The 17,534-nt window shown below is 49.2% G+C and overlaps 1 protein-coding gene across 1 annotated transcript; it reads right to left on the bottom strand.

Moving 5' to 3' along the window:
• Positions 1-1,635: 1,635 nt before the first annotated feature.
• Positions 1,636-12,793, bottom strand: LOC126028613 (tubby-related protein 2-like). The gene is made up of 7 exons (XM_049787560.1): positions 12,566-12,793; positions 5,032-5,274; positions 3,538-3,650; positions 2,655-2,766; positions 2,469-2,573; positions 2,028-2,193; positions 1,636-1,769 (listed from the first exon to the last, which is right to left on the bottom strand). Exons 1-7 carry the CDS (start codon positions 12,791-12,793, stop codon positions 1,636-1,638), a joined length of 1,101 nt encoding a protein of 366 aa, XP_049643517.1.
• Positions 12,794-17,534: the final 4,741 nt, after the last annotated feature.

Genomic DNA, 17,534 nt, shown 5'->3' on the forward strand with positions numbered 1-17,534 from the left:
GGGGGACCATATGGGACACCAGGATTCGAACCAACCACCTTTGGTCCTGGATCGGCTGCTTGCAAGGCAAACACCGCTGTGCTATCTCTCCGGGCCCCAACCTTTGCCTTTCACGTGACTGATGTGAGATCGATTCCTGGCAACCCTTATGCTCCCCTGATTACCACTAATTCCTGAGCACCTCTAGATGTGGTCCCCCCACAAAGTAAAATGCTTGTGAAAGGGCCAAGGAGACATACTCAAAGGGCTGGAGGCTTTGCTTGTAGGCATACCAGATTCAATCCTTGGGGATAGCACTCTGCTGAGGGAGTCCACAGAGCACTACACTAGGAGCAGCCAGAAACCAAAAGGACTGAGGTACTTGTTTCTGAGACAGCGGCTTCCAGTTTAATTGCCAACACCATAGATTGTCCCCAAGCACCTCCAGGAGGATTCCTGAACACTGCTGAGTGGCCCCAAACAAAACAAAACAAAACGAGAAATGCTTGTCAACTGGGGACAATGAGCAGGATATTTGCTTTGAACTTGGTCAGTCCAGGTTTAATCCCCAGCAGGCCCTCTGTTTCCCTGAGCACCACCAGGAATGATCCCCGAGTGCACAGAGCTAGAAGTAAGCCCTGAGCACCACAGCATGTGGAGCAAAAGCCAACAAATAGGGGGCTGGACTGATAGCACAGAGGGTAGGGCATTTGTCTTGTATACAGCAGACCCAGGTTCAATTACCCTACATCTCATATGGTGCCCCCAGCACTGCCAGGAGTAATTCCAGAGCCAGGAAGAAAGGAAGAAAAAAAAAGTCAACAAATAAATGCAAGGATTGTCAACTTCCAAACATGACCCTGTTAGTATTGGGATTTCTCTATCCCCATGTTTGTCTCTTCAATGGCCCATCATCCCCTCACAGCCCAGAGTTCTCAGCCTGTGCACAGAAGTTTTAACAAGAGTTGCCCAAACACCTTGAGCCCCAGCCAGTCTTTTTGATTGTTGTTGTTTGGGGCCTTAACCAAAAGTGCTCGGGCTTCTTTCTGGCTCTGAGCTCAGGGATCACTCCTGGCACTAAGTGGAGGAACTATATATGATCTGGGCACTGCCAGGAGTGATCCCTGAGCGCAGAGCAATGAGTAAGTCCTGAGCACAGCCAGATGTGGCCTAGCAATCACTTCCCCACTCCTAAACAAGCTGTGGATTAAAAACAAAAACAAGGGGCCGGAGAGATAACATGGAGGTAAGGCGTTTGCCTCTCATGCAGAAGGTCATCGGTTCGAATCCCGGCGTCCCATATGGTCCCCCGTGCCTGCCAGGAGCAATTTCTGAGCACGGAGCCAGGAATAACCCCTGAGCACTGCCGGGTGTGACCCAAAAACCACAAAAAAAAAAAAAAATCATGTTTAGATGATAGAAAAGGACGGGTGAGTCGCAATCAGACATGCATGCAAGTCCCACTCAGCACAATAGCAGCAGCCACAAAAAAAGAAAACGGTGTTAAGGCACGAATTAAATTTAAAAAAAAAAAAAAAATATATATATATATATATATATATATATATATATATATATATATATATATATATATAAGGGGAAAAAGAGATCCTTTTTCCCAATACAGCTATAAGAGTCAATGGTTATTTTATTGCATTATTCACAAGCCAGTTTCCTATCGAAACTGGACAAGCAGACGGCGAAGGCTTGCAGCGGACAAAACGGGAAGGCAAAGTCCATAGTGAACGAGTTGGGACCCACTCGGCCGAACTGGAGCACCACACTTTGAGCTGCAGAGAGAAGAACAAACTGAGGCCTTTGCCACCCTGCAGCAGAGAGACTACAACTCCCAGAAAGCCGTGCGGCGCCACCACGCGCAACTGGGCCTGCGCGGGCCTGAGAGAACTACGATTCCCAGCAGGCTTTGCGACAACATGGCGTCGCCGCGTTGGGACAACGCTCTCGGTGCATCGCGTCCGCCCACCCGGACCCCATACCGCCGCCCTTTGCACCCCATTTTCTGGAGCAACCCGTTCCTAGGGCCTCACTCTTTTCCGGATACAGGATCTGAAAATTCTTGACCGAAGCTTCAGTCACGCGGCCGTGGAAATTGAGCTCGTAGGAGCCGCTCCTGCTGGACCAGAGTGGGGACTTATTGCGCATGTGCAGCAGCTCCTGGCGGGCCCCTCTTTGGAATAGGCTCAGAAGGGAGTCCTGCCCAGAAAGGGGAAGGAAAGGGAAGGAAGGTCACCCGACTTCTGCACACTTGTTTTGCTGTCCGCTCAGGATATGAGTCCTCCCTGACCAGCCCTCCCCTGGGACACGAGAGTTTCCAGAATTTTCGCACACTGGACCCCAATGTTTCCCCACACACAACACCCCCAAAACACCCTCAGTTGACCCCGCTCCTTCCTTGGGATCTGGGAGTCCCAGCAGGGGCCCCTATGGGCCCGTCCCAATTTGACACAGGGGTCACCCAAGCCCAGGACACCAACATTTTGTGGCTGTAGGCTGACTCTCTGGCCCTGCTCATCGATTGCTGGAATGATCACTGTCATCTCTCGGGGTTCACTGATCCCAAACCTGTTGCTTTCCTGGGGATATGATGCTTCAGTTGACCCTGTTCTCCCTCCCCGCCTGTGCGTTCCCTTCCCTCTGGTCACCCAGACACTCACATAACAGACAGCCCCCAACTCTCTCCTGATTTGATCTGAGGCTGTGTAGAAAATCCTTTGGGGATTCACCCCTTTGTCAAAGATGGTGAACTTGGTACCCAAGGTATTAGCTCTGCTCGGGGAGGGCGGCCAGAACAAGAACAACAACAAAAAATAAACAATTGTTACTGAAAGGCTCCCTTGGGTCATCCATAAATCAGGGTTTCTCCCCAATAATCCTGCAGTGTGGTCAAAGATGAAGATCATGTGGTTTAGAGGGGAGGTAGCTAAGTATATCAAAACTGGAGGGGCCAAGGCAAGCTATGGTACAGTGGATAGGGCGCTTGCCTTGCACTTGCTTAGAACAACGGGTTGGCTACTTGCAAGGCAAGTAAATGCTCTATGACAGGTTTGGGGACCTTGGTGGAGGGAACCACCTTGGTGATGGTTTGGGTCTGGGAACAATGTTCCATGAAATCATCATTGACAGTACTGTATATTGTAATGTCTGAATAAAGAACTTCAAAAAGAAATAAATGCAAATAGAAGCTTTGAAATAGAAAAAGAAGGAAAAAAATAAGAAAATAAATCAAATATTTGGGGAGCAGGGGTCAGAGCTATAGGGTGTTTGCCTTGTAAATCGCTCCCAACAGGCCAAAGGGACCATATGGGATGCCATGGATCAAACCTGGATCCATGCCTGGTCAGCACGTGCAAGGCAAATGCCCTACCGCTGTATTATCACTCTGGCCCCAACCCAGCAGTTCTTAAGAAAAATGCTCCTCTCTCTGGCTTTGTCCTGTTAGGAAAGGTAGTTAGTTCATGTGTCACCTTTTTCTTCCCTCCCCCTGATCTCCAGGTTTCATCGCAATCTACTTCTCACAGTCACCTGGGTTCTGCCTACCTGACTTTGCCCACAAAGTTGTCCCCATTCCGTGACAGGTCAATGGGATCCAAGGAGATGAGATAATTAGAAGTTCTGCTCCCTTTTCTCTTCCGCCCTGCCATGAGGAATTGCTGTGGATGGGAAGAGTAAACAACTCATCAGAATCAATTACTGGTGTCTGGCCCAAAGAAGAATAATGATGTACCCCACCTTTTTTTTTTTTTCCCTGAAAGAAGCCACCTGGTAGCAGTTGTGAAGGGCAACTTCACATCTGTTATTTTTGTTTTGGACCACATCCAGTGATGCCTCAGGCCTTACTCCTGATTCTGCATTTGGGAATTATTCCTGGTGGGCTGGAGGGACCATATGAGATGCTGGGAGTATGGATGGAACTTTGGTCAGCCATGTGCAAGACATCCTAACTACTGTACAGTCTCTCTGGTCCCACAACTTTACCTCTTAATTTCTCCTCATGGAGAGAGGAGGAGGATACGTGGTCCCATGTTACGATTGAACTCAGAAGGGTTAGCCTGATCGGCAGGCAGACTTTGCAATCTAGGGAAGCCTTTCACATGGGACTGCTACTTGGCCTTTCAAGCGAGAAAAGTAACCCTGGATCTCAGTAGGAATATTCCTCTTTGGGTCGGAGAGGCAGCATAGCTATAGGGCGTTTGCCTGGCAATCAGCCTACCAGGGAAAGACCAGGGATCGATCCACAGCATCCCATATGATCCTGTGAGTCTGCCAGAAGCGATTTCTGAGATCAGAGCCAAGAGTAATCCCTGAACGTCCCCGGGCGTGGCCCCAAAATCAAAATAAAAAGGAATATTCCTCTTTCTGGCAGCAAGAACCTAGAGTGGTAAGGCAGTGGGGAAATTGATCAGAGGAAATTAACCAGGGGCGTGGCTTATTCCCCACGGGGCGGGACTAACTCCCTGATTGGGTGGAGCCTGACAGCAAGAGGGCTCGAGAGCAAATCAAAGGCTCAGGCTTCCAGGAGGCGGGGCCAGGACCTTCCAGGGGGCGTGGCCTACACGAGCCAGGACGGCCAGGCTGAGGCTTGGGGTAGGCAGGGAAAGAATGACTGTCACTGGGTGTGACAATCAAAGGAGCTTGTTCGGTCCAGGGCAGGGGTTGGGGCTGGGTCAGACCAGTCCTAAGCTAGGAGACAAATAAGCAAAGTCCAAAGGTGTTATAATCGCTTTCGCAGGAGCCAGAGATATAGTACAACGGTAGGGCTTTTGCCTTGCAAGCAGCCGACCCAAGTTCAAATCCCGGCATCCCATACGGTCCCCCGCGCCTGCCAGGAGCGATTTCTGAGTGTAGAGCCAAGAGTAATCCCTGAGCGCCGCCATGTGTGGCCCAAAAAAACAATACATACATACATACATACATACATACATACATACATACATACATAAACAAAACCAGTCTCACTCAGAAAGGGAGATTTGCAGCAGCACCACCACCCCCAGGGACGTGGGACCTTTATTTCCCCAGTCCTGCTCTCACCCGCCTGGTATCGGACTCCTCCAAGAAGAGGTAGTAGATAGGAAACATGCCCTTGTCTACTCCGCGGGTGTCGCGGCTGATGTGACATTTCACTGTCTGGCCCTTAATCGCCGGCTGCAGTACATAAGCTTCCATGTCCTTGATCAACTGAGAGAACCCGACATAGGGTTTGACAGGCACCGGGGAGGAGCCCGACACTGTCAGCTTTGGCTCCTCTTTCCCCTTTTTTTCTAGGTCTTCGCCCTAGAGCAGAAACCCAAATGGACCATCAGTTTAGACATCCTCTGCCGCCTCCTCCATTTCTGATTGGTGTCTCAGTTCTGTATTCTGCCCCTCAACCATGTTTTCTGTCTATAGGTCAAACGTGGGAGTGACAGTATGGGAGGGCTTGCCTTCATGAGACTGACCTTGTCTCATCCCCAATATATATATTGGACTTTTGAGCCACACTCAGTGGTACTCAGGGGTTACTCCTGGCTCTGCACTCAGAAATTGCTCCTGACTCCATATAAAATGCTGGGGATCGAACCCACGTACTGCCTCGTACGAGGCAAACACCCTATTACTGTGCTACCACTCCGGCCCCCATCTCCAGCATTGTGTTTTTTGGATTTTAGGGGGTTACATCTGGGAGTGCTCAGGTGTTACTCCTGACTCTCAGAAATCGCTCCTGGCAGGCTTGGGGGACCATATGGGATGCCGATTTTTGAACCACCGTCCTTCTCTATGCAAGGCAAATGCCCTACCTCCATGTTCCATGCTACCTCTCCGGCCCCATCCCCAATATTTTATATGTTCTCCCCTGGGCATCACCAAGATAATTCCTAAATGCAGAGCCAGGTGTAACCCGTGAGCATCACCAGATGTGCCTCTTTCCTCAAAGCCCCCATTCATTTGAACCAGTGTGGATGCAGATACTTTGCACAGTGAAACTACTTCCTTTTTGTGTGGGGGCCACACCCGGCAATATTCAGGAGTTATTCTTGGCTCTGAGCTCAGAAATCACTTCGAGGGGCCGGAGAGATAGCATGGAGGTAGGGTGTTAGGGTGTTTGCCTTGCATGCAGAAGGATGGTGGTTCAAATCCTGGCATCCCATATGGTCCCCTGAACCTGCCAGGAGCGATTTCTGAGTGTAGAGCCAGGAGTAACCCCTGAGTGCTGCCAGATGTGACCCAAAAACCAAAATCAAAAAAAAATAAAATCACTTCTAGCAGGCTCAGGGGAAACCATATGGGTTGTTGGGGATCAAACCGGGTTGACCATATGCAGGTGCAGGGCAAATGCCCTACCCACTGTGCCTATCACTTTGGCCCCACAAGTGAAACTATTTCATACACACAAAATGAGTGTTGACTGGCCCTTCACTATCTGTGATCATCCCTCTCCAAAGTCCGTTGTTTTTAGGTGGGTGGCACTTTGATATCTAGAGTGGAATGCCAACCGAAGTCCTCAGGCTTGATGAGGAAGATCGTCCAATTAGAACAGGCTTCGCTTACCAGGGAAAAGGGCTTCTGATAGTCCACAGGACTCGGGTTCTCCCACCCCCAAAGTCAGTAGCTGCCCACTTCTATACCATGATTAGTTGTGCTGCCACCCACCTTATTGTCTCCACCATTTTCCTGGTTGTCATCCACATTAGGGTTTGGTTCTGGACTGAGCTGCTTGTGTCCATTTCTGACAAGGTGCGATTCTTTCTCAACCTCTCCACTAGATTCTAAGGGGTAGAAGAAGTTGAAAAACAAATTCAGTGGCCTGAGAGATAGCATGGAGTAGGGCGTTTGCCTTGCAGGCAAAAGGTTGGTGGTTTGAATCCTGGCATTCCATATGGTCCCCTGAGCCTGTCAGGAGTGATTTCTGAATGCATAGCCAGGAGTAACCCCTATGCGTCACCAGGTGTGGCCCAAACAGTAAAAAATAAAAAAAAAAAATTAAAAAAAGGAAGAATGTACCACAGAGAAAAATGGGTCTGCTTTTGCTGAGTGCCAGGAATTACCAAATGGATGGCGGGTTGTCAAACCACAGCCTTGTATTCCCAAAAATTTTTTCTGAGGTTTCTGAGAGAATGGAATGTCTTCTACAAAAACTTCCAACTGCAAAGAAATACAGTCTTCTAAGCCAGGATGAGAAGAAGCAGGGGAAAGAATCAGAATTTCAAAGTGCTGGTGCCAGAGCAATACAACAGTACAGAAGGTAGGGCATTTGCCTTGCTGTCCTGTGTGCATGTGACCCGGGTTCGATCCCCAGCATCCCATACGGAGAAGGGAATTTAGGAACTGAGTGGTTTTGGTTTGGGGAGGGCGTGGGGGCTGGACTGAGGTCACATAAAGAGCAAGGGTAGAGGATTGAGCCTCCAGGATTCTAGTACCAGGGGGGCTCATGGACAGAGGTCTGGAGGTTACCTTCTGTTGGTGACCCTGGGGTCAAATGCCTGCCAGGGCCATCTCTGCTGCAGTTCCAGGTGGCCAGGTTGCTGAGGACTGGAGACTGCACATTGGCCTGGGGTACTCCCTGCTCCTGGAGGGAAGGGCCCCCAAGACCTGCGAGAAGGTCAGGATAGTCTGTGCTCGCAGGTCCATGCATTCTTTCCTCTTCCAGGAAGATCTGCCTCCACATTGGGCTTCCAGACATGACCTCCAAAGGCCTCACCCCCAAATCCCCCAGGCCCGCTCAAAACCCAGACCAGAGCTAAGGCTCAGACAAGGTGCTCAAACTCGGTGCACAGCAACCAGGTGAGTCCCTAGATCCAAGACAGACCTAAAACGGCCTCTGCCTCCAGGGTTTTGCCAATTAATGGCTGTCCTAAGCCACGCCCAGAACTCCCTAATCCCCGCCTTTCCTCGTTCTTTTTTTTTTTTTTTTTTTGGTTTTTGGTTTTTGGGCCACACCCGTTTGACGCTCAGGGGTTACTCCTGGCTATGTGCTCAGAAATTGCCCCTGGCTTGGGGGGACCATATGGGACGCAGGGGGATCGAACCGCGGTCCTTCCTTGGCTAGCGCTTGCAAGGCAGACACCTTACCTCCAGCGCCACCTACCCGGCCCCCTTTCCTCGTTCTTGATTGGTCCGCAGAGGTCTATGGCCCGCCCACTGGAAGGAACCGCTAGTTGTACCCAACCCTAGACTCTAGTTCCTCCAGGTCCTGCCCCTAATTTGCATCCTGACCGCCCACAATTTGCATCTGACCCCGCCCCTTAGGGGGTCCTCTAGGTTCCTCCGGGATTTTTTTTTTTTTTGGGGGGTTTTTGGGCCACACCCAGTAACGCTCAGGGGTTACTCCTGGCTATGTGCTCAGAAGTTGCTCCTGGCTTGGGGGACCATATGGGACACGGGGGGGGGGGGGGATCGAACCGTGGTCCGTCCAAGGCTAGCGCAGGCAAGGCAGGCACCTTACCTTCAGCGCGCCACCGCCCGGCCCCCCCCCTTTTTTTTTTTTTTTTTTAATTATGAGAACAATGATGCAAAGAGGACAAGGTAAAGTTACAGTGAAAGAACAATCGCCCATAAACAGACTTCTCAGAAGAAATCCCCTTGCTGACGCCTAAATATTGAACTTACAGTCAAAAAAATTAAGAAAAGGGGCCGGGCGGTGGCGCTGGAGGTAAGGTGCCTGCCTTACCTGCGCTAGCCTAGGAGACGGACCGCAGTTCGATCCCCCGGCGTCCCATATGGTCCCCCAAGCCAGGAGCGACTTCTGAGCGCATAGCCAGGAGTAACCCCTGAGCGTTACCGGGTGTGGCCCAAAAACCAAAAAAAAAAAAATAAAAAAAAAAAAAAAAAAAAAATTAAGAAAAATAAGCAGAACCCATGTACAATTACTTTGTCCACAAGTCCCCAGATTGTAGGACATTATAACATTTCTTAGCAGTACACAAAGCAACCTAAAGCCATGAGATTCATGTGACTCCTTAACTTTGAAGGCATAGTATTTTTATATATATTCATGCACATACATATTAGTTTAAGTTAACATCAAAAGTTTAAGAGTTTTTTTTTTTTTAAGGGTTAGTCAAAAGGGCACAGTAGGCCCCGCTCCATATTCCAATTTTCTGTCGCTCCTCTCAGAAGCCCTTCCCTCAGCGACCTTTGCTTACCTGTGTCTCTCTTAGGGCGCTTCTTCAGCCACCACTGTTGCCTTGGGCCACAGCAAAGCATCTTGTTTGGCCTGAACCATCACAGGCTCTCAGCGCTTCCTTCCCTGGGGCATCTATAAATGCTTTCGCTGCAGGAGAGGGAAAAAGGTTTTCTTCCAATGCCTGACCTGGACCTGGCCTTAAAACAGGGGAGAGGGTGGTCGGAGCTGTGGCACAAGTGGTAGGGCATTTGCCTTGCACACGCTAACCTGGGATAGACCTTGGTTCGATCCCCTGGCGTCCCATGAGGCTGAGCTCTTTGGAGGCCTTCTTCCCTGAGGTTCCAGGTGACCTGGCCCTTAATGTCCTGGGTTGCTTCCCAGATCCAGGAAAACTGACATATTGACTCCCCTGCACCCCCACAGAAACCTGGAATACTGGCCCAAGAGCCCAGTATTTCCTTTCTTGAATTCTCATCTTGAAAGTTTGCTTTTTTTTTTTTTTTTTTTAAATAGGATTCCAATGTTGCCTTTCTCATTTCCCACTTGGAAGCCCCAAGAAAATCTAGAGGGGCCAGGACTTCACCCCTCCAATGGGGTGATCCGAGGGCCGGGTGTCTGTCCAGAGTACCTGTTGTTCCACCTTCTGCAGTCTCACAGTGGCCAACTAACTCATCCCATGGTGCTCTAAACAGAGAGACATGCTGACGAAATGTCAAACCAATATCCCCGATTGTTCAAACACCCCTTCTTGTTTTGAGTTGCCTGGGTGCCCTTGTGGGGCCCAACTGGACTCTGACCCACCTTATTAATTGGGCAAATTCTAAGATTGGCCTCTCTGGATTCACTTTCAGGACTCCCAAGTTACAGGCCACATACATAAACCCTCTTATTCAAACTACTTGTCTCCCACCTGAAGAATCCTCCTTTTAGGATCCCAAAACCTAGGACTCTGGGCCCGGAGAGATAGCACAGCGGTGTTTGCCTTGCAAGCAGCCGATCCAGGACCAAACGTGGTTGGTTCGAATCCCGGTGTCCCATATGCACCCCCCCCCCCCCCCGTGCCTGCCAGGAGCTATTTCTGAGCAGACAGCCAGGAGTAACCCCTGAGCACCGCCAGGTGTGGCCCAAAAACCAAAACAAACAAACAAACAAAAAAAAGACCTAGGACTCTGGCTAGTCCAAGGATATCTGTTCAAAACATGCCACCCCCTTTCAATCACATTTTTTTGTTTGTTTGTTTTTGGGTCTCACCCGGCAGCACTCAGGGATTCCTCCTGGCAGGCTCGGGGGACCATATGCGATGCTGGATTCACCACCGTCCTTCTGCATGCAAGGCAAACACCCTACCTCCATGCTATCTCTCTGGCCCCCAAACCCTAAAACCCTGCCACCACCCTACAAATACCATATTCAACTTTATTTATTTTTATTGATTGATTTTTGAGTCACACTCAGTGGTGCCCAGGGTTTACTTCTGGCTCTGCACTCAGAAATTGTCCCCAGCAGGCCCAGGGACCATATGGGACGTAGGGAACCGAACCTTTTGCAATGCAAATGTTCTACCTATGTGCTGTCTCTCCAACCCCCTGCAAACACCATTATAAGTCAAGAGATGCTTAGATGTGTATATACTCTTCCTCTGAGTTCCCCCTGCCCTTCCTTTTCCAAACCCACCCACCCCATTTCCCCACTCTTTTCTTCACTTTTTATTTTCCTGAGACATTCTGTAAGAACAAGAACAAAGAGTTCAGACCCATAACCAGACCCAATATGGCCAGATAGTACCAAGGGAAGGTACTTGCCTGCCTCATATGCAACAACCCTGGTTTGATCCCTGGCACCACACAGGGATCAAATAAAAGCCAAAACAAATCAAACAGGGGCCAGAGAGATACATAGCACAGTGATAGGGCATTTGCCTTGCACACTGCTAACCAGGACAGACCTGGGTTCAATCATCCCCAGAACCCCATTGTGTTTCCTGAGCCTGTCAGGAGTAATTCCTGAGCGATGCCGGGTAGGGCCCAAAAAACAAACAAACCAAAAAAAGTGGGGAGGCTGGATAGATAGCAGGGAGGTAAGGCTTTTGCCTTGCATGCAGAGGATGGTGATTCGAATCCTGGCATCCCATATGGTCCCCCGAGTTTTCCAGGAGCGATCTTTGAGCATAGAGCCAGGAGGAACCCCTGAGTGCTACCTGGTGTGACCCAAACACTAAAAAAAGAAAAAAGAAAAACACAATAATAAAAAAAAAAGGAACAAACCCCCAAAGAACATGCCCTCAAATCCCTGGAGGGTTTCTTTTCCTGAACAAATAGCTCCAGATCAAGTCTTAATTCTGTCAGCGACCGTTTCAGTTTTTTTCACCACTACGAGAAGGTGAGTGTGTGTGTGTGTGTGTGTGTGTGTGTGTGTTCAGATCTTTCCCCCCAAATGCCTAACATCTGGTTTGTTTGTTTGTTTGTTTGTTTGTTTGTTTTGCCACACTCAGAGGCGCTGCTCAGGGGTTCCTCCTGTCTCTGCGCTCAGAAATCGCTCCTGGCAGGGTTGGGGGAACCTTATGCGATGCTGGGATTCAAACTACAGTCGGTCCTGGGTAGGCCACTTGCAAGTCAAACGCCCTACCGCTGTGCTATCTCTCCGGCCCCACTCCATCCACTTCGAACAAAGCATGGAGCTGTGATGACCCAAGGAACCTGGCAACCCCCCTCCAGGAGTTCTGAAATGGAAATGGAAGAATGTTCCCTTCTTAAAGAGACCCTAGAGAGGCCACACCCTGTCTGGCTCTTATTATACCCTTTTATCATATCACAGATATGATATGTTATGTTATAGATATATATGATATATAGATAAATATGAAATATATTAGATAGTAACTTGGACTAACTCAGGTGTAACGTTCAGCATCCGTCTGCGTGTCAATGAGAAAACTACAACTCCCATGAAGCAAAGCGGCTAAAGTAGTGCCCGGAGGCGGTTTTCTTTTCCTTTGTACTCCTGGGGGTTGTAGTTTTCTTAGAAATTCTTCCTTTTTTTTTTTTTTTTTGTTTTTGTTTTTGTTTTTTTCTTTTTCCCTTGCTCCTCAAAGGCAGGAAACGAGGTGTGACAGGAGGCTGAGTTGCCAAGAAAAAATAAAAAGGAGAGAGAGCGGGAGAGAGAGAGAGAAAGAAGGAAAGAGAAGAGAGGGACAGAGATGTGTCTGCCACCTGTGCTGGGAAATGCCTGATTTCCACAGGGGCGGGGCCCCAAACGCAGCCGGGACATCCTGGACCAATCAGAAGATCCTGGGGGCGTGGCCTATGGATAGGGGCGTGGCCTCTGGTGGCAATCACGCGGAAGCGCGCGGGGGACCTAACCCGGGGAAACGCCCTTTGCGGGGAAGGAGAGGTGAGGGGTGGGGGCGGATTCGGAACCTGCGAAATAACGGTTTGAAGGAGATCTCTCCCCTGCAGACCCCACGCTTTCGTCATCACGGACCCCGGGGCTCCGCGCAGCCTCGATACTATAGAGTGGGGGCCTTGAGACGTCTCCCCCACCCCACCCCGAGACCCTCACTCCAAATTCGGAAAGCAAGCCCGAATTGACGCCTCCCGGTTTATGAATGAAGGGGAAAGGAACTATATTTCCCAGGAGCCCATGCGGGTGGCGCGAGCGGTCTTGGCCGAGGACCGTCTCGTGGAGGCTCATGGGAGTTGTAGTTTCCATTATGAAGCGCCATGCAAATTGATATTTTTTCCCCAAAAATCCTTTAACTGATTTTCCCCCCCTATTTTTTTTTTTTTTTGTTATTGAGTCACTTGCTTGTGGTTCTCAGGGATTATTCAGGGAATTCCATTCCTGAGGGGCTTAGTGGATTATTTGGGGTGCTGGGAGATAGCACAGTGGATAGGGCTATTCTATCCCCAGTGTATAGCTTACCCACTGTACTATGTTTACCGTTAGTGCTTTGAAACCTGTGGTCTTAGGAACATTATTATTATAAATAATTTTAGGGCCCGGAGAGATAGCACAGCGGTGTTTGCCTTGCAAGCAGCTGATACAGGACCTAAGGTGGTTGATTCGAATCCCGGTGTCCCATATGGTCCCCCGTGCCTGCCAGGAGCTATTTCTGAGCAGACAGCCAGGAGGAACCCCTGAGCACCGCCGGGTGTGGCCCAAAAACCAAATAAATAAATAAATAATTTTAGTTTATTTATTTATTTTTGACCGCATCTGGCAATGCTCCGGGGTTCCTCTTGGCTCATCTCTCAGGATTTTTGGGCCACACCCGGCAGCACTTAAGGGTTATTCCTGGCTTTGTACTCAGAAATATCTCCTGGTAGACTCAGGGGACCATGTGGGATGCTGAGGTTTGACGTAGGTCCATCTAGGGTTGTCCACTGCAAGGCAAAAGCCCAACCGCTGTGCTATCACTTTGGACTCATGCTTCAGAATCGAGGAATTACTCCTGGTAGTGCTCTGAGGATTCTATGGGATGCTTGAGCTCAGACCCAAGTTGGCTGCACCCAAGGCAAAGCCCTGTCCCTGCTCTGGCCTCAGGAATATGGAACTGAGCTGTGACCATGATGCTCCTCTTAGGAGAACTATGGCCTCATGGAATAAAATACCTCATTTGTTCCTTTCTTGTGTTGCTGGCCCCACTCAGAAGTAGGCTTTCGCTCCAAGATGTCTTTCCACATAGTACCGCATTCTCCTTTCTTTCTTTCTTTTTTTTTTTTTGGTCACACTCAGCAGCGCTCAGGGGTTACTCCTGGCTCTACGCTCAGAAATTACTCCTGGCAGGCTCGGGGGACTATATGGGATGTCGGGATTCGAACCACCGTCCTTCTGAATGCAAGGCAAACACCCTACCTCCATGCTATCTCTCCAGCCCCGGATTCCCCTTTCTTTAAAAATAATGATGATGGAGTCTGGATGTACCATTTCTCTTACTCTGATACAGGCGTTTTCAGTCATCACTCCTCTGGGGCCCTGTTGGGAAGAGATAGATAGGACAGGAAGGGACAGACAGGATAGAAAATAGGAATGGGCAGAAGGGGCAGGAAGGGAGAGATGGGACAAGACAGACATATCGAAAGGGAAAGATGGTATGTGTGACTGGTACAACGGCCCAGTTTCCATTGTTGCTGGTTTATTTTATTTTTTTGTTTTTGTTTTTGGGCCACACCCAGCTATGCTCAGGGATTACTCCTGGCTATCTGCTTAGAAATAGGTCCTGGCAGGCACGGGGGACCATATGGGATGCCGGGATTCGAACCAACCACGTTAGGTCCTGGATCAGCTGCTTGCAAGGCAAACACCGCTGTGCTATCTCTCCGGCCCCCATTGTTGCTGGTTTCATTTTTCTTTTCTTTTCTTTTCTTTTCTTTTCTTTGTTTTTTTGGTTTCTTTATGGTATAAGCCGGGATAGTCGAGGTTTTGTGTTGTTCCTCTTCCACTTTGAATTATTCTCCCGCTAAATGCTGGCAACTAAGGAGCTTGGAGTTTCTACCCTATTAGACCACTGTGTTTGTTCTTGGAATATTATATGTATATATGGTGTATATTCTAAATAACTCAGAGAAGTGCTATCATTCTGTATCCTTTTCTTCTGGCTTACTTCATCTAATATAATATTTTGTAGATCCATCCATGTTGCTGCAAAAATCCATAGTTGTGGGCCTGGAGAGATAGCACAGCGGCGTTTGCCTTGCAAGCAGCCGATCCAGGACCAAAGGTGGTTGGTTCGAATCCCGGTGTCCCATATGGTCCCCCGTGCCTGCCAGGAGCTATTTCTGAGCAGACAGCCAGGAGTAACCCCTGAGCACCTCGGGTCTGGCCCAAAAACAAAAAACAAACAAACAAACAAAATATCCATGGTTGTATCCTTTCTAACTGCTATGTAGTATTCCATTGTGTATAAATTCCTGTTGTTGGGCATCGACGTTGGTTCCAAATCTTGGCTATTGTACTGAGTGCTGTGATAAATAATGGAGTGCACACATACTTAGGGATGAATGTCCTTCCCACTTGGGGATAGATACCCAGGAGAGCAATTGCTGGGTTAGATGGCAGCTCAATTCTGAGTTCCTCGAGATTGCTGGACTGAGACAACTGATAGGCTATGCTTGGCATAGTGAGGGTCCAGATTCTATCCTCAGCACTTTGTATGGTCCAATGAGTAGTACCATGAGTCACTCCCAGGCACTACTGGGTGTCACCCCAAATCCCAGACTCCCAGCTTCTTGCTGGTTCTGAAGTCTCCTGTCAACAAAACTGGATTTCATTCTTATGCAATAGATAACACATACTTGCCCATACCTCACGGGATTGCAGGGCCCCAGAGGAGCGATGGCTGAAAATGCTTGTACTCGGAGTCAGAGAGGTTACAAAGGAGCAGGTAAGGCACTTGCCTTGCACATGGCTGATCAGATTATTTTTTTTGGGGGGGGGGCTACAACCGGCGATGCTTAGGGGTTACTCCTGGCTCTGCACTCAGAAATTGCTCCTGACTGGCTCAGAGGACCATATGGGATGCCGGGATACAAACTGCCATCTGTGATGGACCAGCTGCGTGCAAGGCAAATGCCCTACTGCTGTGCTATCTCTCGGGCCTGGCTGATCAGAATTAGAACTTCACAACTGGTATGATTCAAAGCCAGGAGTTACTCCTGGGCACGGTGCCAAAACAATAAAATGCCTTTAAGGCTTGCTCTTTAAGCCTTGTGTTTTCATTTTCCCTTAACTACTTTTGGTCAGAGTGCAAGCTTTGCCTTTCATGCAACTGACCTAAGTTCGATTCCTGGTACCCCTTCTGGTCCCCTGATTGCCACTAATTCCTTAGCACCTCTAGATGTGGTCCCCCCACAAAGTAAAATGCTTGTGAAAGGATCAAGGAGACATACTCAAAGGGCTGGAGGCTTTGCATTGTAGGCATACCAGATTTGATCCTTGGAGATTGCACTCTGCTGGGGGAGGCCACTGAGCACTGCACTAGGAGCATCCAGGAACCAAAGGACTGAGGTGCTTCTTCTGAGACAGCAGTTTTGTGGGGTTTTTTTTTTTTTTTTTTGGTTTTTGGGTCACACCCGGCAGTGCTCAGGGGTTACTCCTGGCTCCACGCTCAGAAATTGTTCCTAGCAGGCACGGGGGACCATATGGGATGCCGGATTCGAACCGATGACCTTCTGCATGAAAGGCAAATGCCTTACCTCCATGCTATCTCTCCGGCCCCGAGACAGCAGTTTTAAGTTCGGTTGCCAATACTGAAGATTGTCCCCCAGAACCCCCAGGAATAATCCCTGAACACTGCTGAGTGGCCCCCAAACAAAACAAAAGGAGAAATGCTTGCTAACTGGGGACCAGAGTGATAGTATATTGAGTACTATATTTGCCTGAACTTGGCCAACCCAGGTTTGATCTTCAACATCCCCTATGTTCCCCTGAGCACCACCAGGAATGATTCCTGAGTGACATAGCTAGGAGTTAGCCCTGAGCACCACTGCATGGGAAGCAAAAGCCAACAAATAGGGACCAGAGCAATGGCACAAGTGGTAGGCATCTGCCTTGCTCGCACTAGCCTAGGAAGGACCATGGTTCAATCCCCGGCGTCCCATATGGTCCCCCAAGCTGGAGCGATTTCTGAGCAAATAGCCCAGAGTAACCCCTGAGTGTCACCGGTGTGGCCCCAAAACAAAAAACAAAAAGCCAACAAATAGGGGCTGGACTGATAGCACAGAGGGTAGGGCATTTGCCGTGCTGCCTTCGACCCAGGTTCTATTCCCCAGAATCTCATTTGGTCCCCTGAGCACTGCCAGGGGTGATTCCTGAGCACAAAGCCAGGAAGAAAGGAAGAAAGAAAAAAAAAAAAAGCCAAGAAATAAATGCAATAATTGTCAACTTCCAAATATTACCCGATTAGTATTGGGATTTCTCTCTCCCTCATCCAATGACCCCATCCCCTCACAATCCAGAGCTCTCAGAGTTTGCACAGAATTTCAAACAAGAGTTGCCTAAAGGCCTTGAGCCCCATCCAGTCTTTTTGGTTGTTGTTGTTGTTGTTGTTGTTGTTGTTGTTGTTGTTGTTGTTTGAGGCCTTAACCAATAGTGCTGGGGCTTCTTTTTTTTTTTTTTTTTTTTGGTTTTTGGGCCACACCCGGCAGTGCTCAGGGGTTACTCCTGGCTGTCTGCTCAGAAGTAGCTCCTGGCAGGTACGGGGGATCATATGGGACACCGGGATTAGAACCAACCACCTTTGGTCCTGGATCGGCTGCTTGCAAGGCAAACGCCGCTGTGCTATCTCTCCAGGCCCAGTGCTGGGGCTTCTTTCTGACTCTGCGTTCGAGGATCACTCCTGGCACTAAGTGGAGGAACTGTATGTGATCTGGGTACTGCCAGGAATGATCCCTGAGCGCAGAGCCAGGAGTAAGCCCTGAGCACAGCCAGATGT

The sequence above is a fragment of the Suncus etruscus genome, chromosome 14 (genome assembly GCF_024139225.1).
Source record: "Suncus etruscus isolate mSunEtr1 chromosome 14, mSunEtr1.pri.cur, whole genome shotgun sequence".
NCBI classification, from domain to species: Eukaryota; Metazoa; Chordata; class Mammalia; order Eulipotyphla; family Soricidae; genus Suncus; species Suncus etruscus.